The 25,159-nt window shown below is 43.2% G+C and overlaps 2 protein-coding genes and 1 long non-coding RNA gene across 17 annotated transcripts in view; 2 read left to right on the forward strand and 1 right to left on the reverse strand.

The window, feature by feature from the left end:
* Positions 1-26: 26 nt before the first annotated feature.
* On the reverse strand, positions 27-11,790 carry TAF11 (TATA-box binding protein associated factor 11). Its single transcript, NM_001184894.1, is given in 5 exon segments — positions 27-861; positions 2,711-2,807; positions 3,166-3,253; positions 6,232-6,380; positions 11,523-11,790. Coding segments are annotated over 5 exon segments (636 nt in total). The 5' UTR covers positions 11,694-11,790; the 3' UTR covers positions 27-730.
* LOC146401513 (uncharacterized) lies at positions 6,316-9,651 on the forward strand. Of its 2 annotated transcripts, none has more exons than XR_014810063.1 (3): positions 6,316-6,437; positions 8,628-8,684; positions 8,811-9,651. It is a non-coding gene; the product is annotated as an uncharacterized LOC146401513 (long non-coding RNA). The 2 variants fall into 2 exon arrangements; XR_014810064.1 differs by having other exon boundaries at positions 6,317-6,432.
* Positions 11,791-12,960: 1,170 nt separating the features above from the next.
* ANKS1A (ankyrin repeat and sterile alpha motif domain containing 1A) overlaps positions 12,961-25,159 on the forward strand; it is a 183,530-nt gene continuing 171,331 nt past the window's right edge. For 12 of the 14 annotated variants that reach the window (XM_084966597.1, XM_084966601.1, XM_084966603.1 and 9 more), the window contains exon 1: positions 12,961-13,305. In XM_084966597.1, the coding sequence (XP_084822723.1) occupies positions 13,115-13,305 (191 nt within the window). In that variant the 5' untranslated portion in view covers positions 12,961-13,114. 14 annotated transcript variants of the gene reach the window in all.

The raw sequence follows: 25,159 nt of genomic DNA on the forward strand, positions 1-25,159 counted from the left end.
TGGTATATCTCTTTATAGGAATTAAAACATATAGGCTTTTACATTAAGTACTTTGAGTATTCTTTTATGAGATAACATTTTAATGGTTCTAGTAGGAAATCTGGAGGGCTCAAATTTTCACACACAAAGAAAGCCAAGCCAAGCCTTGTTTTGATTCCATAAAAGGACAATGAACTCCTCCCCATTCCAACCAGCTAGACAGAAAATGAACATACACACAAGCAAGGAGGAAAACAGTTTAATGACCACTCGCCAAAATTCACAGAAGAATCTTAAACCAAACCATTACTTGTGCTCTCACCACATCCTTCATGGTAGAATCACAAGTCCAGGGTTTCCGGTTGCTTCATTTACTTAAAACCAGATGTAAGAAAAACCTAAGTCATTGTAGCTTCAGGCTTCAATGTGAAACCATCCAACCGTTTTGGAAAGGTTTTCTTTCTGAAAACAGCACCCTCATCCAGAAGATGCTTAAGGCCCATGTACCCTTCTTCAAACTAGCCAGTAAGAGCTGGATGCCTTCAACGGCCCTCAGGGGTCCCAAGTCAAGGCAACAGGCTGCATGCCTTCTTCTAGGTGTAATGAATATCAGAGTTTGAGAAAGACATTAAAACATCATGGAATCCTTGGAGGACTGAGATACTAAAGCACCAGTGCAGAAAGTCTCATGCAATACGAAGCCTGGAACCAGCACTTCTTCCGTCAGTAATAGGTCTTTCTAGATTTCAGTCTAAAAGAAGATGATTTTTTTGTGCTTTGAGTTGGGAATCTGCCCCTTCGACTTTAACCTTCGAACAGCCTCCCTCATATGTTTCGGTTGTAGTGGTGGCATTTCTCCCCACTTCTCACACACATCCAGTGCTAAACAGAGGTCAAGGAGAAAGTGTCATTATTACACACGAGCTTCCTAATCACAATTCTTTTGAGTCTAATTCTCATTAACTCTTTTTTTTGGCCACACCCGCAGCATGTGAAAGTTCCCGGGCCAGGGACTGAACCTGTACCACTGCAGCAACCAGAGCTGCTGCAGTGACAAGGCCAGATCTTAACTCACTGAGACCTCATTAACTCTTCTTAGGCTTGCTAAAGAAATAAACCAAGACATTTTCCCTTCTTTTATTTATTTATTTATTTATTTATTTATTTATGTTTGTCTTTTTAGGGCCACATCTGTGGCATATGGAAGTTCCCAGGGGGTCAAATCAGAGCTGGAGCTGCAGATGCCAGCCTATGCCACAACCACAGCAAAGCTGGATACGAGGAGTTCCCATTGTGGCGCAGAATCCGACGAGGAACCATGAGGTGGCAGGTTCGATCCCTGGCCTTGCTCAGTGGGTTAAGGCTATGGCGTTGCCATGAGTTGTGGGGTAGGTCAGCGGCTACAGCTCTGATTAGACCCCTAGCCTGGGAACCTCCATATGCCACAAGAGCGGCCCTAGAAAAGGTTAAAAAACAAAACAAAACAAAACAAATCTGGATCCGAGCCGAATCTGCGACCTACACCACGGCCTATGGCAATGCCGAGTCTTTAACCTACTGAGTGAGGCCAGGGATTGAACCCACATTCTCATGGATACTAGTCGGGTTCTTAACCCACTGAGCCATGACAGGAACTCCCCATTTTCCCTTCTGAAGAGAATGTTCTAAAATATATCATGTTAGCTTTAGCATAATATCCCATATCAGGCTTTATTATAGGCAACAGTCTAAAACATATCTTCTTAAAAAAATAAACTTTTCACCAGCAAGAGATGAGCATGGGCAGCAGCCAGGGAAGAGGGCAGTTCCCAGGGGTCATTGCATCAGTGACAACTACTCACCATACCACACTGGTCAGCCCCAGTGACTGCTTTTTGTTTTTGCTTTAAGTGGCTGCAGCTGCAGCATTTGGAAGTTTCCAGGCCAGGGACTGAATATGAGTTACAGCTGTGACCTGTGCCACAACTGTGGCAATGCTGGGTCCTTTAAACCATTGTCTCAGGCCAGGGATTAAATTTGCGTATCTGCAGTGACCCAAGATGCTTCAGTCAGATTCTTTTTTTTTTTTTTTTGTCTTTTTGTTGTTGTTGTTATTGTTGTTGCTATTTCTTGCGCCGCTCCCGCGGCATATGGAGGTTCCCAGGCTAGGGGTCCAATTGGAGCTGTAGCCGGCGGCCTACGCCAGAGCCACAGCAACGCGGGATCCGAGCCGCGTCTGCAACCTACACCACAGCTCACGGCAACGCCGGATCGTTAACCCACTGAGCAAGGCCAGGGACCGAACCCGCAACCTCATGGTTCCTAGTCGGATTCGTTAACCACTGCGCCACGACGGGAACTCCTTCAGTCAGATTCTTAACCCACCATGTCAAAGCAGGAACTCCCTAGTGATTCTTTTTTTTTTTTTTGAATCTAATTATGGCAGCTTTAGAAATGAGCAAAATCCATTTGAGAAAAATACAAAGTCTGCTTCTGTCACCCTAGGCTGAGGACAGGAATCAGGAAGGGATATGTCCTAGGTGTTTCCAGGCCTCCCAAGATTGAAACTTTCAAGGGATCATGTTCACACTCTCCTGAACACAAAGCTCCCCCTAATGTAATGGAAACTTCTAATATAAATGGAAACTACCACTGGTGCCTTAATAAGTCCGTCCCCCCCCGCCCCGTATAGACAGTCTTGGACAGGAGATGACCACAGGTTCAATCCAGTATTTAGACTACTACCACTCACCTTCTTCTACGACCTCCCCGACGAAAACTTTGGAAATACCAGACATTGCAATAACAACATTCTGAGACACAGAGGTGCCAGTGATAGACTGGATCAGCTTGAAAGAAGAACAAAGATCAGCGGTTAAGTTAGTCAGGGACTGGCTTTGGAACATAGTGCCCATAAGAGCGCTGCACTGAAAAAGAGTTCACTAAAGGCTGGATGCTGAAATGGAGATTAAAAAAACAAGGATTCAGGTGGATAATGGCCTGTTCTATTTGTTGAGACACTATCCCTAGAACACAAAACCACTACTGTCCAGGTTATTGAGGGGCATGTTATTTTTATTTTCCCGCCTAAATGTTCCACCATTTTGCTTAACACCTCCCTTTAAAATGCCAATGAGCATAGCTCTCGAGTCTAGTTCAGTTCTCACAGCTGATGGAAGTGAAGTGCAGTACGCAGTCCACCCTTACCCTTTTAATGGCTGCCTTGGGGAAGGCTGACCGGCGGTACATCTCATAACGGTTCAGCTGCTCCTCAGAAAAAGAAGAAACCAGGATTCTAGACAAAGATTCAGGTAATTAAGTTTGGTTATAAGAATGAATGCTTAAGATACATATTATTATGTCAATAAAAGCTAGTCTCAGATATTCTTTTTTGGGCTGCACCAGTGGCATAAGGAAGTTCCTACACTAGGGGTCAAATTGGACCTGCAGCTGCCAGCCTACACCACAGCCACAGCAATGCTGGATCCTTAACTAACTGAGCGAGGCCAGGGATAAAACCCACATCCTCATAGATACTACTCAGGTTCTTAACCCGCTGAGCCAAAAGGGGAACTCCTCTTCAGATATTTAGAAAACGAATTTTTCAAGGGGTCAATAGTATCAGGCTTACTGCTTATGAAAATATTAGGTAGAGACATTAGCTCTACTCTTAAGGAATTTGACAATAAGTGAAACACAAGTCCCTTTCTTACTCCACCAGAACAAAAACAACGTTGGGTCACTGAATTACACTACTTAGATTATATTTTCAGCATTACGTGCTCTTCCCATCATGCCACCTCATTACGCTTCACATTAATGGTAAAAATTTAATATATAAATTTATATTCAAACCAATAATTTGCAACATTAACAGACTGAGAGAAATTTATAAGATATATGGAAAAGGGTGAATGCTCTTAATATACAGTAAAAAAAAATTAGCTCTTAATATACAGCTGAATAGGAAAAAATTAACCTTCAGTACTGAGTAAAGAAATTAAAATGATGAACTAAACAAGACTAACATTTTTTGTAAACTAGATAGAAGTATTAACAAGAAGGGTATGGAGTTCCTGTTGTGGTTCAGTGGTTAATGAATCTGACTGGGAACCACGAGGTTGTGGGTTCAATCCCTGGCCTCATTTAGTGGGTTAAGGATCTGGCATTGCCATGAGCTGTGGTGAGGGTTGGAGATGCAGCTCAGATTCCGAGTTGCTGTGGCTGTGGCATAGGCCGGCGGCTACAGCTCCAATTAGAGCCCTAGCCTGGGAACCTCCATATGCAATGGTGTGGCCCTAGAAAAGACTAACTAACTAACTAAATAAAAATAAATAAAAAGGGAGTTCCCGTCGTGGCGCAGTGGTTAACAAATCCGACTAGGAACCATGAGGTTCGGTCCCTGCCCTTGCTCGGTGGGTTAACGATCCGGCGTTGCCGTGAGCTGTGGTGTAGGTTGCAGACTCGGCTCGGATCCCGCGTTGCTGTGGTTCTGGCGTAGGCCGGTGGCTGCGGCTCCGATTGGACCCCTAGCCTGGGAACCTCCATATGCCGCGGGAGCGGCCCAAGAAATAGCAAAAAGACCCCCCAAAAAAATAAACAAACAAACAAACAAATAAATAAATAAATAAAAAGGGTATTACTGAGAATCGAGGACACAAACTCATACATGCTGGTAGAGTGTGAGATGGAATGACCTTTTTGGAGAAAATCTAGAACTATGGGAATGAAAATTCTTTGAAAGTGTTTATACTATTTAAGCTACCAATTATACTTTTAGGAGTTTATTTTAGGAAGTAAATGGACAAGTATGCAAAGATGTGCTCAAAGAAGTTCATCACCATGCTGGCAAAAGAAAGCCAAACAAAAGAAAACAACTAAAGGGTTTTTGTTAAATTATAGTTCATCCACATAAAGGAATACAACGTGGCCATTAAAAATGACGATTTATGGGAATTCCTGCTGTGGTGCAATGGGATTGGAGGCTCTTGGGAGAGCCTGGACAGGGTTTGATCCCCAGCCAAGCACAGTGGGTTAAAGACTCAGCATTGCTACAGCTGTGGCTCAGGTCAAGACTGTGACTTGGATCTGCTCCCTGGTCTGGGAATTCATATGGTGCAGGGCGGCCAAAAATGGAAAAAAAAAGATGATTTATGGGCATATTTACTGACATGAAAACAATTAGCTATATATATCAAATACTGAAAAAATATATCCGAAAATGTAGATACCTAGATATATACTCTGGGTAAACTCTAGTTGGTAGGATTATAGGTAATCAATTTTTCTTTATTTCCTGAATTATTTGCAATGAACCCATACTACTTTTTTACAAGCAGAAAACATAATAAGCTATTTCCACTTTTTTTTTTTTTTTTTTTTTTTTGTCTTTTTTGTCTTTTTGTTGTTGTTGTTGTTGCTATTTCTTGGGCCGCTCCCACGGCATATGGAGGTTCCAAGACCAGGGGTCTAATCGGAGCCGTAGCCACCGGCCTACGCCAGAGCCACAGCAACGCTGGATCCGAGCCGTGTCTGCAACCTACACCACAGCTCACGGCAACGCCGGATCGTTAACCCACTGAGCAAGGGCAGGGACCAAACCCGCAACCTCATGGTTCCTAGTCGGATTTGTTAACCACTGCGCCACGACGGGAACTCCAGCTATTTCCATTTTTAAGAAAATTATGACCTAGGAGTTCCCCTTGTGGCGCAGTGGAAATGAATCCGACTAGGAACCATGACATTTCGGGTTCGATCCCTGGCCTTGCTCTGGTGTTGCCATGAGCTGTGGCATAGGTCTCAAACGTGGCTCAGATCCTGGGTTGCTGTGGCTGCGGTGTAGGCCGGCAGCTGTAGCTCCGATTGGACCCCTAGCCTGGGAATCTCCATGTGCCTCGGGTGTGGCCCTAAAAAGCAAAAAAAAAATTATGACCTAGAAGTATAACTATTGACATGGAAAACATCTACCACATATAATGTCAATACAGGTTACAAACAGTATTTAACATCTTCGAAATTTTTAATTATATATTTTTTTCTTTATAAGAAAATATCTTGGAAAATTTACGCCAAAATATTAACAGTGTTTATTTTGGTGGTAAGGTGATATTTTTCTTTTTACTTACATATTTTCTATAATATAACGTAATGTATTAATTGATTTATTTTCTTTTGAGTTTAAAAAATAAAAAAAATTTAGGGCCAAGGAAAATGTATTAATTTTGTGTAGTTAAGTTAGAGTCTGGAAAGGGGAAAGATCAGAAAGTGACTTACTGCATCTTTTGAATTTCATCTTCATCCACTTTCTGCTTCTTCTCTTTCTTTTCTTTGGTATCTATTTTCAATTTTTTGGCTGCAGGAGCAAGTAACGATGAGTCTTCTCTTTCAACTGCTGTTAAATCTGAGATATCCTGACTCTTGAGCTAAGAAGACAAAAGAAACCCTTTATATATTTGGCCTACTTTCCAGATTTAGGTAAGGTAAGAAGACATCATTCTCAGTACAACACAACGAAAGCATTTATTTCCGTAGTTTTTTGGTTCCAGGTATTGGTTGTACCATTAAGTATAAGATACACTATCACTCCTAAAGGAGTTTATAGACCAGCTGTGGAAAGAAAACCCAAATAATCCAGTTTTCCAGGTTAGCTATGATCATAGTTCTAGTGTCTGTTTACAAGGGCAATGAAATGCCAAGGATCATGAAAAATCACTCTCCCCCTGAATCTACTCTTCTAACCTCATTCTTTAGAGGGCATATCAGAAAAGTGCTTGAAATCTGGCCAGCTCTTCTTCCTCTAAATCTATAGATCTCTTTACTGATGATGATTCCATGTGGAAAGAATATTAAAAAGGAGGCACCTTCTCATCAAAGCAGTGTTTCTTTGAATTAGGAACTTTTAAGTGCGCTTCTCCCACATGTAGTGCTCTTTGCTATCTCTCAATTCTTCTGTATCATGCAAATACTAAGTTCCCTTTACTAGACTGTGAGAACTTTTTTTTTCCTGGCTGCACCCACAGCATATGGAAGTTCTCTAGGCCAGGGATCAAACCCACATCACAGTAGCGACCTGGGCCTCTGCCATGACAACATCAGATCCTTAACCCACTGTGCCACAAGGGAACTCCGACAGAACTTTTGAAGATGGTTTTTTCTTTTTTTTTTTTCTTTTTAGGGCCACACCCATGGCATATGGAGGTTCCCAGGCTAGGGGTCCAATTGGAGCTGTACCTGCTGGCCTACACCATAGCCACAGCCATGCCAGATCCGAGCCGAGTCTGTGACCTACACCACAGCTCAGGCAATGCCAGATCCCCAACCCACTGAGTGAGGCCAGGGATTGAACCTGCAACCTCATGGTTCCTAGTCAGATTTGTTTCTGCTGCGCCACAACAGGAACTCCCTTGAAGACAGTTTTGTCTATTTATCTCTCCTCATATAAACATTAAAAATTAAAACAATTTTGGAGTTCCCATGGTGGCTCAGTGGAAACGAATCTGACTAGCATCCATGAGGACGCAGGTTTGATCCCTGGCCTCACTTGGTGGGTTAAGGATCCAGTGTGGCTGTGAGCTGAGGTGTAGGTCACAGAGGCGGTTCAGATTCTGTGTTGCTGTGGCTATAGGTCCAATTCAACCCCTAGCCTGGGAAACTCCGTATGCCAGGAGTGCGGCCCTAAAGAGACCAAAAAAAATTAAAAACTCATTACTTATTCATTCTAAATGCAATAGTTTGCATCTAAAAAATTTTACTGAAACATAGTTGTTTACAATGTTGTGTTAATTTCTGCTGTACAGCAAAGTGACTCAGCTATACATATATATATATAATATATGCTTTTCCATATTTTTCTCATTATGGCTTATCACAGGATATCAAATAGTTCCCCGTGCTATACAGTGGGACCCTGTTGTTTATCCATTCTACATATAATAGTTTGCATCTGCTAATCCCAGACTACTAATCCTTCCCTCCCTGACCCCGCTTCCCCTTAGCAACCATAAGCCTGTTCTCTGTATCTTTGAGTCTGTTTCTATTTGATAATATGTTCCACATGTAAGTGATATCATATGGTATTTGTCTTTCTCTTTCTTCACTTAGTATGATAATCTCTTGGTCCATCCATGTTGCTGCAAATGGCATGATTTCATTCTTTTTTATGGTTGAGTAATATTCCATTGTATATACATCCCACATCTTCTTTATCCATTTATCTGTTGATGGACATTTAGGTTTTTTCCCATGTCTTGGCTATTGTATATGGTCCTGCTATGAACATACCAGTGCATATATCTTTTCAAATTATGGTTTTGTCTGGATATATTCCCCAGAGTGGGACTGCTGGATTATATGGCAACTCTATTATTCATTTTTTGAGCAATCTCCATACTGTTTTCCATAGTGACTGCATCAATTTACATTCCCACCAACAGTGTAGAAGGGTTCCCTTTTCTTCACACTTTTTCAGCATTTGTTATTTGTACACTTTTTAATGATGGCCATTCTTTACCCACATAAGCATTTAACATTGTTTTACTCATACTAGATGTTTAATGTGTTTAATAAAACAACAAAATCAAAATCCATACTTCATCCTCTCCAACTTAATAGAGAATCTAAGGATACAAAAAAACCTCATTAATGGGATTTAACTTCTATTTTCCTTACAGAGGAACTCACAATTCAACTCATACAGGAATACGAGAAGTAGATGAGAGTGAATGAAGGTAGTAAATCTTTAATAACCTTTTCAATTTCTTCTCTAGTTACTGATTTATACAAATGTTCTAACCTCTTTGTGCATCAATTTTGGTGGTTTATATTCTTTTTTTTTTTTTTTTTTTGCTTTTTAGGGCCATACTCGAACCATGTGGAAGTTTTCAGGCTAGGGGTCAAATCAGAACTGCAGCTGCCGACCATACACCACAGCCACAACAACACTAGATCTGAGCCGAATCTGCAACCCACACCACAGCTCACGGCAATGCCAGATCCTCAACCAACTGAACAGGGCCAGGGATCGAACCCACATCTCATGGATACTAGTTGGATTTGTTACCACTGAGCCACAACAGGAACTCCAATATTCTTAAAAATGGGCTATTTTTCTTAAATTTTCAAAATTACTTGGTCTAAACTTTAACATTCAGTTTTCTTAAAGCTTAAATATCTCCATATCAGTCCATACAGCCCTTTCTTATTTCATAATGTTGTACTTTTATATTTCAACAATCAGGTCTTTTTCGTTGTTGTCTTTTTTAGGGCCACACCTGTGGCATCTGGAAGTTCCCAAACTAGCGATCTAATTGGAGCTATAGCTGCCAGCCGACACCACAGCCACAGCAAAGCTAAATCCGATGGTGCAGTCTGCAACCTAGACCACTGCTCATAGCAACGGTGGATCCTTAACCCATTCAGTGAGGTAAGGCGTCAAACCCTCATCCTCCCAGATCCTAGTTGGCTTCATTACTGCTGAGCTACATGGGAACTCCCTCAAATAATCAGGTCTTAATTTTAGTGTTTGTTTTTTTAAGAACTATTCATTAATATCTGCCTGCTGCTACATCCTTCTGATTTATCTTGTTCTCTTTATGGTTTCTTGAGTTAGGTGCTTATTTTCAATATCTCTTGTTTGCTAGTTAAAATATGTAAGGCTATGGACTAAACTTTAAATAAAGTTTTGGTAAAATCCCATAGGATTTGATGTGGTATTCTCTTTGTTAATTTCTTTAATCCACTGGCTTTTAAGAAATAGTTTAAAGTGTTCAGGTGTTAGTTTTTTGGCAGGATGGGGGTGGGAGAAGTTTGCATTGTTAATTTCAGGTTTATTGCATTGTACTAACAGGATATGGCCTGTTATGATTTCTACTTTTAAGAATTTATGCTTCTGGAGTTCCTGCCATGGCTCAGTGGTTAACGAACCTGACTAGTATCCATGAGGATGTGTGTTCAATCCCTGTTCTCACTCAGTGTGTTAAGGGTCCCGTGTTGCTATGGCTGTGGTGTAGGCTGGCAGCTGCAGCTCTGATTCAACCCCTAGCCTGGGAACTTCCATATGCTGCGGGTGTGGCCCTAAAAAGATAAAAGACAAAAAAAAAAAAAAATAATTATGCTTCTCTTTGTGGTATGGTATATGATGAATTTTTAAAAGTGTTTCAGAAGCATGAAAAATTTTTTTTTTTTAATCTTCTGCTGGGTGTAAATTTCTGTATTCAGTGAGCTCTTTACTGTCCTAAGCTAATTATTACTCAAATTCTGTCTTTGATATCATTTCCACTTATTTAAAATTTTCCCCCTTTTGGCCAAACCATGGCATGTGAAAGTTCCTGTGCCAGGGATTGATTATGTGCCACAGCTGTGACCGGAGCTGCTACAGTGACAACACCAGATCCTTAACCACTGTGTCACCAAGGAACTCCATATTTTTCTTTCTTTCTTTTTTTTTTTTTTTTTTTTTTTTTTTGTCTTTTTGCTATTTCTTGGGCCGCTCCTGCGGCATATGGAGGTTCCCAGGCTAGGGGTCGAATCGGAGCTGTAGCTGCCGGCCTACGCCAGAGCCACAGCAACTCAAGATCCGAGCCGAGTCTGCAACCTACACCACAGCTCACGGCAACGCCGGATCATTAACCCACTGAGTAAGGGCAGGGACCGAACCCGCAACCTCATGGTTCCCAGTCGGATTCGTTAACCACTGCGCCACGACGGGAACTCCTCCATATTTTTCTAAAAGTTCTCAACTTTATATATTTTGATGCAACTTCATGCCCTGAAAGGCTGTTTTCATTTAACCCATGATCTCACACAACTTCATCCAGGAATTCTAGCTCTATGACCTCAAGATTCTATCTTTAGAAATGAAACCCGGAGAACACTGAGATTCTGGTCCTTTGATGCTCAGGAAGCAACACTGCTGAACTCTTGGGTGGCCCAATTGATAGATTTGGTGTGTTTATGCCACAGTGACCCTTGGAGATTAGCACCAAGGTCACTGGTAGGAGTTAAATGTCCCAAGCGGGTAACAACGTGACTAAAGTAGTAACTACCTCCAAGTTCCCTTTAACAACTTTGTAACCTATAATGATAACTATGCTTAAGCAATACCTTAAAGAAACTATATTGTGGTGAAAAGGGTTCTAGGAAGCCTGGGCTCTAGCTCTCGTCTTAAGTCTCAGTGTGGCATGAACCCCATTTTCATCACCAGGAAGACCAAGAGGCTATTTGAAATTCCTTTAGGAGTTCCCTGGTGGCTCAGCAGGTTAAGGATCCCGCGATTGTCACTGGGACAGTTCGATCCCTGGCCCGGGAACTTCCGGCCGCTGGGTCAGGAACTTGGTGGTGGGGAAAAAGCTTAAATGTCTAAGGGCAGGGATTAAAAACGCTGATCCAGTATTCGGTCCTTAGAACCTAAGCGGTACTAAGATTTTTGTCTTCTCTCTCCCCGCAACCCCGCGACTGCACAGCTAAAGAGTCAGGGTGAGTTCGACTATCCTAGCTTGGGACCAACCAGGAAGCCTGTCGAGAAGCCACTGACACAACTCCGGCCTCATGGACACATCTCTCCCTACCTCGCCTTCTTCAGCCGCGGTTTCTTTCAAGTCCCCATCTCCGTCTCCATCCGTTTCCTCCGGGATTCCGTCCGTGTCCGTAACCCCGGGAGCCCCGGGAGCAGCAGCCATCTCATCTGCCTCCCCTGTTTCTCCACTTTTTTCCGCGGGCGACTCGCAAGCATTATCCATCGCGGTCAGAAGGAGAGGGGAAAGGACATCGAGGGCTTAGGAGCTCGGGACCCCGCGTAGCACAGCAGCCCAGGAGCTCACTTCCTGTCGTCGCGTTTCGATGACGTCACCCACACCGCTCCTTAGAGGGGTCATTTACAGGCGCGTGTAGAGGACATCAGGGCTCCGTTTTGATTTGGTGGCGGTGGGGAGAGGGAAAATTGAGGGTACTGAACTCAGTTTGTGTATTTTCCACCCTGGGAAACCAGTATTTGTAAAGGACAGCTGCGCTTTTTACTGAAGGGCGTCTTTTTCCTTTCCGTCTTTCTAAAAACGCAATGTCAGTTAACTCTTGTCCTTCATTCTCTTTCCTCAGAAGAAATCTTGGGGACGGGAGGAAACTCAATTCCGTTGTACTCCCTGTGGCTACCGGGTAAACTCAGGCAGTACAATTGGACAGAGACGGCGGTCCTGTGTTTACATTGAATTGCCAGCATTTCTCTTTTGTTCCTCAAAAACGTAAAAAAAAAGAAAAGTCCTATAGCTTGAACCGAATTTATCCAATTCCTTATTCACTCCACAACGATTGAGCGCCTACTTCGAGCCAGGAACAATGCTAGTACCAGAAACAAAAGACATAATCTCTACCCAGTTGAATGATTTTTCCAATTCCCCAGTACTCAAGGTCGGGGTCGGTTTCACACATTTGACTTTAATATCAGCTTGGTTAATGTCATCGAAAGAGGAAACATCCTACTGGGAGAGAAGCCTTCCCTTTGAATGTTTAGCTTTAACGAACCGTTTCAGAGTTGGGAGCATTAAGTGGGGATATTTTTGTTTTAAAAGTTCCCTCTCTTCCCTCATTGAAGTACGGAAGGGGGCATTTTATTCACCTCTGTATTACTAGGTTCCCACATCTATTACGTATTTAATTTATGCGTGCTGAATGAATGGACTTGGAAATGTAGATGCGCGTTGCCATATTTCTCTCTTTGTTTCTACATTGCCTGGATGAATTACCGTATTTCCTATCCTGCGAGCTCCCAAAACCTTTGAGGAAGAAGAACACGTCGGGAGGCGCGCACAGGTGGAGCGAATCTGTAGCTTCCCACTTGTACAGCAGGTGACCACACGACACCCTCCTCTCGCCCAGAGAGGACAATCTCGGCTCAACCAAGGCCACTTGGCGCAGACCCCAGCCACCTGTGTCCGCCCTCCGAGCCCCGCCCAGCTAGGTGGGCAAAGGGGCGGGGCGCAGGGGCGCGGTGACGCGTGACGCCGGATCCCGGAAGTGACGCGCTCCTGGGGGAAAAGGCGGGGGGAGGGGGGTGGTGTCCCCGGCCGGTTTGGGGGGTGCGTTGCCCGGAGACGGAAAGTTTGGGAGCCAGAGCAGGCTCCGCGGCGGCCCCGGGGAGGAGGTCCGGGGGGCGGCGGCCCTGGGGATGGGGAAAGAGCAGGAGCTGCTGGAGGCCGCCCGCACCGGGCACCTCCCGGCCGTGGAGAAGCTGCTGTCCGGGAAGCGGCTCTCCTCAGGCTTCGGGGGTGGCGGCGGCGGTGGCGGCGGCTCCGGGGGCGGCAGCAGCGGCGGCGGCGGTCTAAGCTCCTCGAGCCATCCTCTGTCCAGTCTGCTCAGGTGAGTAACGCTCCGATACCCGGCAGCCGCCTGGAGATCCCCTTTCCCCCGCCCGTCTCCTGGGTCTCCAGAGAGATCGGGGCTCCAGAGACCCTAGCGGGGTGGGTTTGCGGGTTGCCCCAGGGCGAGGGCAGGCGGCCCAAGGGGCAGGGGGCACCGGTGCGGGTCCGCGCGGCTTCGGGTTCCTCTCATCTCGCCTCCTGACCCAGCTGCGAAGAATGGTGGGAGTGCCCAGGTGGCAGCCTCCGCCGCATGGCACAGCCCGGCTGCACCCTCGCCCGCTGGCGGGTGCCAGCTGTTGTATCTCACAAGCCACTTTAGAGGAAAAAAAAAATGTGTTTTAAATCTCCCTCATCTCCTGCAGAAACTCCCACGCCTTGCAGAATCTCGCGGTTCCCCTGGAGGAAATTCTCTTGATTCCCTTCTTTTGGGAACTTGGAATCTTCCACCAGGCTCTGCAGGACGTGGCTTTTGTCGTTTATATTAAAATTGTCTTTGGGTTTATCAGGTTCAAAATGTTCTTCTTTCAGCCCCCTTTGTGCTTGGAGTTTAAAGTCTGGTTCCATGTAGCGAACCTCATTGGATTAGTCTGTTAAGTGGCATATGTAGTGTTCATCAAGGGGTCTATTCATCAAAAAATAAAGGTTTAGGAAAACTTGTTTAGGAAACTGAGGGGTGCTTTAAACTTTTCCAAGGACTGTTGTTAAACACTTGAATCTGGAGCTGTAAGGATTGAGAGAAAAAAAAGGTCACTTTTGTGCATCTTGAAGGGGGGATTGGAGGTGCCTTGTCACTGTGAGTAAAATGTGTTGTTTCAGCAGCACTTTCATAGCCTGTTTTCTTTTCCTTCCTTGTTCTTTTGAGGTTTCTAAGAAGTGGAAGTTCATTTAGAAATGGCTTGGTTTGCTTTTGTTCCACATTAGTTTATGTAACTTCAATTTGAGTGAGCTTGGACCAAAGAAGCCCAAGGCTCAAATAAATTGTTAGGTATTAAGCACTGAGTGCAAACCCAGGTCTACACAGGAAGATTTTTTTTTTTTTTTTTTTTTTTTTTTTTGACAATTCCAGCCCTAGTACCCTTCCTAGCTGTATCAGTCACTTGCTGTGAGGACTAGGGCATACATTCATGCTAAGTGATCCTTGAAATATTTTTTTTTTTTTTTTTTTTTTTTTGTCTTTTTGTTGTTGTTGTTGTTGTTGCTATTTCTTGGGCCGCTCCTGCGGCATATGGAGGTTCCCAGGCTAGGGGTCTAATCGGAGCTGTGGCCGCCAGCCTACGCCAGAGCCACAGCAACGCAGGATCCGAGCCGCGTCTGCAACCTACACCACAGCTCACGGCAACGCCGGATCGTTAACCCACTGAGCAAGGGCAGGGACCGAACCCGCAACCTCATGGTTCCTAGTCGGATTCGTTAACCACTGCGCCACGACGGGAACTCCCAGGAAGATTTTAAAAAGCAGTTTAAGAGGAGAACTCTCCCAGGGAGTTCATTTTCTTTCTTCTTTTCTTTTCTTTTTCTTTCTTTTCTTTCTTTCTTTCTTTTTTTTTGCTTTATTGGGGCCGCAGGTGCGTCATATGGAAATTCCTAGGTTAGGGGTGGAACCAGAGCTGCAGCTGCCGGCCTACACCACAGCCACAGCAACATGGGATCTGAGCTGCATCTGTGAACTATACCACAGTTTACAGCAACGCCAGATCCTTAACCCACTGAGGGAGGCTAGGGAATCAAACCTGCATCCTCATGGGTACTAGTAAAGTTTGTAAGCCCCTGAGCCACAATGGGAACTCACTCCCAGGGAGTTCTTCTGGGGAGACAAAACCCAGTACCATTTGCTACAGTTTTCCCAGCCCCTAGAACAATGCTGTCACATAGTTAGTACTCAGGATTTGTTGAATGAATAAATTAGTGATACATTTCTACATAACTGATGGTGGGACTCTGTTACTAGTTCAGAGAAGTGAGAAGTCACTTTGGGGTGAAATGGAGATCAGGGCTTCTAGGAAAGGGGCGGGGGGGAGGGCACCAGCTGACTTTGAAGGATGTGAGGACTTGAATAGGTGAAGTACTGTGAGGGAACTCCAGGTGGGCACACCATGATCAGGTGCACTGAGGTGGGAAAGGAGACTTATTTGGTGCTAGTGGGTCACTGCCTGGAGCCGTAAGTGGTTGAGTGTGAGAAAAGAAAATAATAACGGATGAGGATCTTTGCACCTTTCAGAACGACTTGGTCTTTATGTTTATATTCCCTGTTCCTATAGCGGAGCCTGACACGATGTTTAGTACATGTACTTTGAATGCATAAATTGGGTTTTGAATCTTACCTGGGTTTCTTTGATATTTCTGCTCTTCTGATGTCTGAGAGAAGAGAGGAAGGTGGTGCCTGTCTCTAATGAGTTGAATGCTGTAGCATTTGGCAGTTTGCCCACGTTAACCCCCAGTACGTCCTGCTGATGTGAGAAACTTTCCCATCGCTCCTGCCTTCAGGTACAGGTCAAGTTACTGTCAGTGCTCCTGCTCAGAGATTGTTGAACTTCTGCTGAGGATTTAGCTGCCCTGTAGTTAATCAAGACTAGAAAATCTTTGCTTTTTGTGTTTTCACTTTGGGCCTCACGCTAGTATGTCCAGTCGCGGTTATAAGTATGGCTGGCATCTTCGCTCCCTTGTGGGAGAGAGCTGACTCCTGACTTGCTCCGGTATCTGTTGTAGAGATGGCAGATGGCCTTAGAGCTTCCCTGACCCCTCACTCCCGTGACTCCCAGGGGCAGGGAGGATCTGCAGGCCCTAGTTACACTAGGTGTGTCATTAATTAGAGGTGACTTTGGTTCAACCTAGTCAAAGGTTTCAGAGAAAATGAGACCGTACATTTAGATAATCCCCAGGTCAGCATGTCCTCCCTTTTTAGGTTTAGAAATAGTAAAGGGTAGGTTTCTTGTACCCACACTCCCCACCTCAAGGACCCTGGGTTGTTTAATAAGAGCTGTGGGATCATAGCTTCAGATTTGGCCTTTACATTAGCTGCCACATCCCACCCAACTAGTATTGCCAATTGCAGCCTACGTTTGTCCAGCTGTTTTAAGTGACCAAGTAAAGCAGATGGGAATAGGAGCTTACAGCTGCAGTGGATGTAAGTGTTCCAGACCACGTGTGTTTGTCTACTCATTTGTTTAAAACCTCCCTCCTCCATTCCACAAAGACTTTGTGCTTATTCTTTTTGTGTGTGTGTGTGTGCGCGCGCTTATTCTTAGACTGCACAATGCCTCCTCTCTCACCCATCCCTTTTCTCTTATATTGCTTGGGCTTAGGTCTTAACTTCTTAAAGCCCTCCCTAATGACCCTAATACGCATGGATCCCGCAGGCTTCTACTTCTCTGGAGCCCATTATCTGCAGTGTACAGTTGCTCATCGACACAGACTTTCACAAAGTGTTGCTTTGCATATAGTAACCATCACCAATTGAGAACATAGCTGAGAATCAGAAAGAAAGTCAGCAAAGAAGACTTAGATTATGAACTTCTGTCCTTCTGATCTCCACTTATTTACTGTAATTTATTCAGAGGCAGTGTGGTATTATGCTTACAATCATTTTTCTATAGTCAGGCTGCCTGGATTCACATCCTGCTGCCACCACTGACCAGCTACTTGACTTTCTACAAACTACTCAGCCACTTTGTGCCTCAGTTTTTGCATCTGTGAAATGGGGGTAATATCATCTGCCTTACAGATATTGTCTTATATAATGTGTGGAAGGAACTTACCACAATTTCTGGCACATTGTAGGTGCCCACTGTTAGGCTTCCTCATTTCAGCTGAGCATGAACAGTTTTACCATGCTGTGCCTGCTTATGTGCAAGGTAGCATGCCAGACAATTTTTTTTTTTTTTGGCCTTTTTTAGGGTTGCACCTACGGCATGTGGAAGTTCCTAGGCTAGGGGTTGAATTGGAGCTGTAGCTGACAGCCTATGCCACAGCCACAGCAACACCAGATCCGAGCCACATCTGTGACCTACACCACAGCTTACTGCAATGGTGGATCCTTAACCCACTGAGTGGGGCCAGGGATCAAACCCACGTCCTCATGGATACTAGTCAAGTTCTTTACTGCTGAGCCACGACGGGAACTCCCAAACACATTTTAAATGGTGTTCTTTCACTCTTGGGTATCTGTTTTCCAAGCCACGGCAGATTAGAAATGGTAAGTAAGGGAGAGGCCCTGCTGAGGCAGGTACACTAATGTCATTCATTCACCAAATGTTTACCCATCATCTGCTTTGTACTAGGCCAATTGTTAGACGCATTTGCAGAGTTTCTCTCAGACCTGGTACATGGTAGCTGCTCTATGAAAATTATTCCCTCTCCCAAACAAGGTCTGTTCCCTTATAGTGTTTATAGTAGTATGATATGTCTGTGTGACAGAGACAGATCGACAAAATAAGAGACAGAAAAAGCAATGGAAGTCTAGCATAATTTTTCCCATGCCCAGTAATTTGAGACTGTTAACACAGATGTATATAGCTCTATACACCTGATTGGGCCCCAAGCATCATTGTACTGTAGCTCAGCTCTGTAATATCGGTTTATTGTGACTCTTAGCCAATTGAGTAAAGGTTAAATTATGTTCATTATAGCTTTTTTTTTTTTTGTCCTTTTGCTATTTCTTGGGCCGCTTCCCGTGGCACATGGAGGTTCCCAGGCTAGGGGTCCAATTGGAGCTGTAGCCGGCGGCCTACGCCAGAGCCACAGCAACTCGGGATCCGAGCTGCATCTGCAACCTACACCACAGCTCATGGCAACGCCAAATCATCAACCCACTGAGCAAGGGCAGGGACTGAACCCGCAACCTCATGGTTCCTAGTCGGATTCGTTAACCACTGCGCCACAATGGGAACTCCCATTATAGCTTTTTAATATAAGTCGAAAAAACATTTTAGTATTCTTTCCAAAATGACTCAAACGTAATTTTTGTTACTTCAAAGGACAAGCAGTAGATTACCTAGAAAGCATAGTAATCTAAAATGCCTAGCCTTCCAAAGGTTCTGAATAGCATGGATTTTTTTTTCTTTCTTTCTTTCTTTCTTTTTTTTTTTTTTGGTCTTTTTGTCTGTTTTAGGGCTGCACCCTCGGCATACAGAGGTTCCCAGGCTAGGGGTTGAATCAGAGCTGTAGCTGCCAGCCTACACCACAGCCACAGCAATGTCAGATCCGAGCCTCATCTGCAACCTACACCACAGCTCAAAGCAACGCTGGATCCTTAACCCACTGAACGAGGCCAGGAACGGAACCCGAGTCCTCATGGATCCTAGTCGGGTTCGTTAACTGCTCAACACAAGGCGAACTTCTGAATAGCATGGATTTTATTTTATATAATCTTTGTCACATTTTTTTTGACTGTTGAATAGACATGTGGCCTTTAGTCAGTAGCTTGAGACAGGCACTGTATTAAACTTTTTTTTTTTTTAATCTCATGGTATTTTTCAGCCCTGGGCACATAGTAGGCACTCAAATTCTCATGTAATGGAGAGTTTGACATGTTTATGGTTATAGTGAAACTATTGATTTTCAGGACAGCAAATTCTCTATAAGAATACAGTAAGATTTGGGAATTCCCATTGTGGCTCAGTGGTAATGAACCCAATCAGTATCCATGAGGATGCAAGTTAGATCACTGGACCCGCTCAGTGAGTTAAGGATCCAGTGTTGCCCTGAGCTATGGTGTAGATTGCAGACCCGGCTGGGATCTGGTGTGGCAATGGCTGTGGTGCAGGCTGGCAGCTGCAGCTTCAATTCGACTCCTAGCCTGGGAACTTCCATATACAGCAGGTGTGGCCCTAAAAAGACAAAGGAAAAAAAAAAAAAAGAATGCAGTAAGATTTTGATTAAAAGTGAATTCTATCAGCGAAGGGGCAAAAAGTTCTGAGGAAAGGAAATTTTAAGAGAAAACATCACATATTAGCCTAAAACTATAAAGTGGATTATGAGCCAGATGCTGATGTTCGTGAAGATGGGCGTATGTGAATGATGTAAAGCGAAACGCCCTCCTGACGGTTTGGGAGCACAGAGAAAGCCGACCAGAGGCTGCAACTGAGTAAACTGTGTCATAGTCTAGGAAAGCTCCATACCTAATTTCTTAAGCGTGAGAAGAGTCAAGAAGAAAAGAAACCCAGGAGGCTTGCTGGAGAAACCTGAAAATTTATAGACAGTAACAATAAATTTGTTACAGATTTTACTTTACGGTGGGCTGGGAGGTGACTCTCCAAAAACAGTCATGAGTTTCCTAAAGATATGAAAATCTTCTGAAATGAGGAATGAAGAAAGTTTTGAAAAATGAATCCTATTTGGGGGACAGTAACAGGTTCCCCCTAAATGTCAGAAAATAAAAAAGAGTGATTAACCATTCTATTGAAATGGCCCTTTTATTCACCCCTCCCCCAAATGGATCTGTTGCTTGGAAATTATACTGACCTGACAGCTTTTTCTTATGCCCACCCTTTTACTTTTGCCCTCCTACTGTGCCAGATTTCTTTTGAATGTGCTTATTTTGAGCAAGAGGATTTTAACATCCTAAGGAAGAGGGCAACACTGGCCATGAAAGGATTATAGACTGGGAGGGCTTCGAAGCAGGAATTCATGAATTTGTCTGAGCTGGGTTCCCACTCTTCTAAGAGAATGCAAAAACAAAACAAGGAAGCCAAAACCCAGCTATTTACTAGGATAGCAGTTTTCTGCATCTTCCGCTAAACTTCCTTAATTTATTCAAAGTGGTTTTAAAATAACTTACTGAAGTACTTCTTTAGGCATGATTTCATTGGGATGCCAGCTCTTTACTTTGAAATTGCTGTACATTTTTGCTTTCTCTAAAGCGGAACGTGGCCCCTGTTAAACTACAAAACAGAAAAGGTAGCGTGCCTGGAAATGACTGCTGTGAGGTTACTTTATGTTTGAACATCTAATCTTAAACTGTGTTAAGGCATCTACTTGTAATAAAAGATAAATAACAGAAGTTTGGTAAGTCAGATCTCCCTTTTTCTGAATTATATCATTGAAGTTTTTACTGTCTTCATTTCAAAATTTGAGACAAGAAACAATGAAACAATCTTGTGAAGAGTTTGATTTGTATCATGTCAGCTTCAGCATGTTCACTTGTCCTAAGAGGGTATGGTCCCAGTGAAAGTGGCATCCTTGGCCAGAAAAATCCCTCCAGAAGGTTCTCCCCCCTGCCCCAATCCTGACCCCACTTGCCTTGGTTTGTTCACTTCAAACAAACAGCTGTGAATTTTGGTTTACAAAAGGAAGTCAGGGCTATTTCTGCCCTAGTCTTCAGTAGGGAAAGTAAATGACTGGGTTTTATAGCCCGGAGATACCAAGAAAACCCCAAAAGTAGACAGTGGAGGGTTTGTTCTTAGAAATGTCGGGCTCTCCTATGGGTGGGAACTGGGTCTCTTCTGGAGAGCTCTCACAAAATGTTCCCCACACTGATTTCCAAGAAATTACTGGGAGATTTTTGTGTGCGTGTGTGGTATAGAAAATTATATTGTTACACTCATAGAACATCTTCAAATAACTTTGGTGTGGTTAGAGTGGATGGTAGTAATGCTAGAAATTATATGGTCTGGCTTCATATTTATCCTTTCTCAGTAATTTGTAGATCAAGTTTGTTTAGTTTACAAATCAAAAAAGAGTTTTTAAAACAAGCCAGTTGTCTTTGCTTTACTTGAGATGTTATTACCACTATTAAAAATGATGGAGGAATTCCCATTGCGGCTCGATGGGTAATGAACCCGACTAGTATCCATGAGGATGCAGGTTTACTCCCTGGCCCCGCTCAGTGGGTTAAAGGATCTGGTGTTGCTGTGAGCCGTGGTGTAGGTTGCAGGTGTGGCTTGGATCCTGGTTGCTGTGGCTGTGGTGTAGGCTGGTCCTAAAAAGCAAAAAAAAGAAAAAGGAAAAAACCCTGTAAAAGTGGCGGAGGTGATCCAGGAAGCTGAACTGCCCTCTGACTTACTTAACTGGTGAGAGTTTAACATGGTGGCTAGGGGTTAGGCTCTGACCTAACTCTGTTTTGTGACCTAGGCAAATTACATAACCTCTCTGAACATCTGCTGCTTCATATGTGGCCTGGGACAGTCCCTGCCTCCTGAAGTAGCATCCCATGAGCTAAGATATGTACATAATGCTTAGCACGGGTCAGCAGCGTGGTAAACCTGGGCTGCTACAGTCATCTGTTGGGAGCCCAGTGCTGGCCACCTTTGATGAATCTGGCATGATAACCCTGTTTGTTAAGGACATTTTTTTATTTTTATTTTTTGTCTTTTTTCTTTTTCTAGGGCCGCTTCCCGTGGCATATGGAGGTTCCCAGTCTAGGGGTTCAATTGGAGCTGTAGCCGCTGGCCTACACCACAGCCACAGCAACTTAGGATCCAAGCCACGTCTGAGACCTACACCTCAGCTCATGGCAACGCCGGATCCTTAACCCACTGAGCAAGGCCAGGGATCGAACTCGAAACCTCACGGTTCCTAGTTGGATTCATTAACCACTGCACCACGATGGGAACTCAAAGTATATTTTTTCAAATTGATGTTCCTATTTAAAAATTTATTTATTTATGTTTGTCTTTTTTTGCCATTTTCTTGGGCCGCTCCTGCGGCATATGGAGGTTCCCAGTCTAGAGGTCAAATCTGAGCTGTAGCCACAGGCCTGCGCCACAGCCACAGCAACATGGGATCCGAGCCTCATCTGGGACCTACACCACAGCTCACGGCAACACCAGATTCTTAACCCACTGAGCAAGGCCAGGGATGGAACACACAACCTCATGTTTTCTAGTCAGATTCGTTAACCACTGAGCCACAACAGGAACTCCTAAAAATTTATGATAAAAATAAAAATGTGTAGTAATTGATAGAAGAAGCTCCCAACATTTTCAAATATGAAGTCCATTTTTAAAAATCTAAAAATGGTAGTGATGACAGTTACATACTGATACAGGTTCACAACCTCTTGTCTGAAATTTTGGGGTTAGAATCCAGAATTTGGAGGTTGTTGGATGGTGGTACTGAGCCTGTACTGGGAGCTGGGACAGCACTCTGAAACATATTTTTGTAGTGAAACCTATTGTCACACTAAGTAGGATAAATATGAAGCAGCTCCACATCAGATTTGTAACTAAATGAGTTTGCTGCTAACATTCAAAAATGTATTTTCAGAATTTTCGGAGTTTCTGAATTGTAGGTAAGGGATTTTGGACCTCTGCCTTTATAAAAGAAAAATTGCCAGATATATAAAAGCACAAAGGAGAAAAGAAAATCATTCATAGTTCCACCACCTAAAAAAATGAACTGTTGTAATTTGGTGTTCATACTTTGGTCTTTTTTTATGCAAAAAAAATTTTTTTTCAAACAGAGATAACATTGTTCTATACAAACTTTGTCTCAAATTCCATTGGCTATATTGTGAACATTTCCCTGTCATTTTCTGTTTTCCTCAGCCTCATTTTAAATGGGTGTTATTCCATAGCGTGTATGAAGTGTAATTTATTTAATCCCTTCCCTGCCATTAGACATGTGTTTGCTTTTAGTTTTGTTCTATTGAAACAGCACTGTGATGTACATCCTTGTAGCTAAGCTTTTGTACATGCTTATGCTTATAATATTTCATATACTCAGTAGGACAGAAGATGTAATTTGAGTATTCAGCCATTGCAAAAATCACATACACGCAATTGAATTCAAGGACTCATAATAATTCTAGGGTCCCTTATATCTCCTAGGTCCTTCTGATTAGAAAGTAATGTACTGATCTATGGCTGCTAAATGCTACTTATATTTAGAAAGTTGCCTTTGTGCCGGCACAGGATTTTTCATAGTCACTTTGGGGCCTCTTGGGTCCCTCTTCAGAGGCAAAATGTGTAGAAGAGGGCCATTAATAATACAAATGTGTGGAGCAGTATGCTCCAGGCAAAATGAGACAAAAACCATTTTGTTTTTGCCTTTTGTTGTTCTAGCTTTTTATTATGGGAAATTTCAAGCATACTGAAGTAGAGAGATTAAAAATGAATCCTCACATACCTCAAGTGCCCATAAAACATGTAGCAGCTGATGGCCAATTTTGTTTCTTTTTTATCAGCCCTCCCCCAACTCAATTATTTTGAAGAAAACCTAAATGTCATATTATTTCAGTATGTATCTCTAAAAGATAAAGACTCTTTAAAAAATATTCAAAATACCATTGTCACACCTAAAAATGGCAGTTCCTTAAAACCGTCAACTGTTTAGTAAAAGTTCAAATTTTCCACATGGTCTAAAATATTTTGTTATATTTTGCAGTTGGTTTGTTCAAATCTGTTTTCAAACAAGGCCCATACATTTCATTAGCTTGATATGTCTCTTGATAAATCTTTTTAAAGCTGTGGGTTTCACCTCTGTCATTTTTTCTTTTCTTTTTTGGCATTGCCTGCAGCATATGGAAGTTCCTGGGCCAGGGATCAAGCCCGTGCCAGAGCAGCCTGAGCCCCAGCGTTGATCTTTAACTCATGGAGCCACCAGAGAACTCTTTTATCATTTTTTTCATTCCAGTTTATTTGTTGAAGAAAAAAGGTCATTTGCCCCATTTCCCACAGTCTGGATTTTGCCACTTGCATCTCCGAGGTGTCATTCGGCCTGTTCATCTGTCTCCTGTATTTCCTGTGAGCTGGAAGCCAGATCTGGAGACTTGGGCTGATACAAGTTCACATTTTCTGGCAGCATTTCTTCCCAGGGATGTGGTATATGTCCCTCTATTCAGTCATTGATGTCAGCAGCCATCGGAATACAATCATAGGCGAGACCCATGATTTACTGAGTTTGCAAAATGGTGATATTTTCATTTCTCTTTTTCCTCCTTCATTTATTAACTGGAATACTTTTTAGAGAGAACCTTTATAGAGAAACCTCATGCTATCAACTACTTGGTTACCCTGAGGTACAGTTTGTGCAGGAAAGATGACCAAATGCATGATTCTTTCCCCTTACTCACCAGTTTTCAGATCAAGTTCGTTTCTTAGTAGTCTCAGAGGTGTCCATTGAGTTTCTTGTGAATAATCATTATGAATTCATTCATTTAAACATAGGCGTGCTTCAGTAATAACCTTTTCAAAATGTGAGGCATTTAGACTTTGAGAGTTTTACTTTATTAGGTAAAGCAGTTGAATTGTTTTGTAATGAAGTGGTATTGCATGTAGTTTAATTGAGTGCTGTTTTTACTCCGAGTCCCCCAGTTTGGGCTGGTTCATCTGGTCATATCTGTCAATGCCTGGCACATCAGGCCTTCTCATCTTGCACAGTATGGTTTATCCCAGCTGGCTTCTAACCTTTTTTATTTATGTATTTATTTAAGTTTTCTACTGGCCATTCAAGGCTTTATAGGTTAGAAAGCCTTAAATAAGATATTCTAGGGACTTGAGTAACCAGATTTCTTTAGATTGTGATTATGGAAGACCCATATAAAATGGTGTTTTCCCACCGGCTTTGTGGGGTTGCTCTAGATAAGAATCTAGATGTGTCAAGCTGAGTTGTTATTCAGTCGCATATGTTACTCTGAATATGTTTCGTGGTGTCGCTTTTTTTTTATTAGAGTGTGGTTGATTTACAGTGTTGTGTCAATTTCTGCTGCACAGCGTAGTGACCCAGTCATTCGCGCGCGCGCGCGTGTGTGTGTGTGTGTGTGTGTGTGTGTGTGTGATTTTTGTCATACTGTCTTCCATTATATTCTGCTCCAGGAGATTGCGTATAGTTCCCTGTGCTGTACAGCAGGACCTCATTGCTTATCCATTCTAAATGTAATAGTTTGCATCTACCAACCCCAAACTCCCTGTCCATCC

The sequence above is a fragment of the Sus scrofa genome, chromosome 7 (assembly GCF_054392235.1).
Source record: "Sus scrofa isolate SSC_HxYL_T2T_F1_AM1 chromosome 7, Sscrofa_HxYL_maternal_Yorkshire_Landrace_v2.0, whole genome shotgun sequence".
Taxonomy (NCBI): domain Eukaryota; kingdom Metazoa; phylum Chordata; class Mammalia; order Artiodactyla; family Suidae; genus Sus; species Sus scrofa.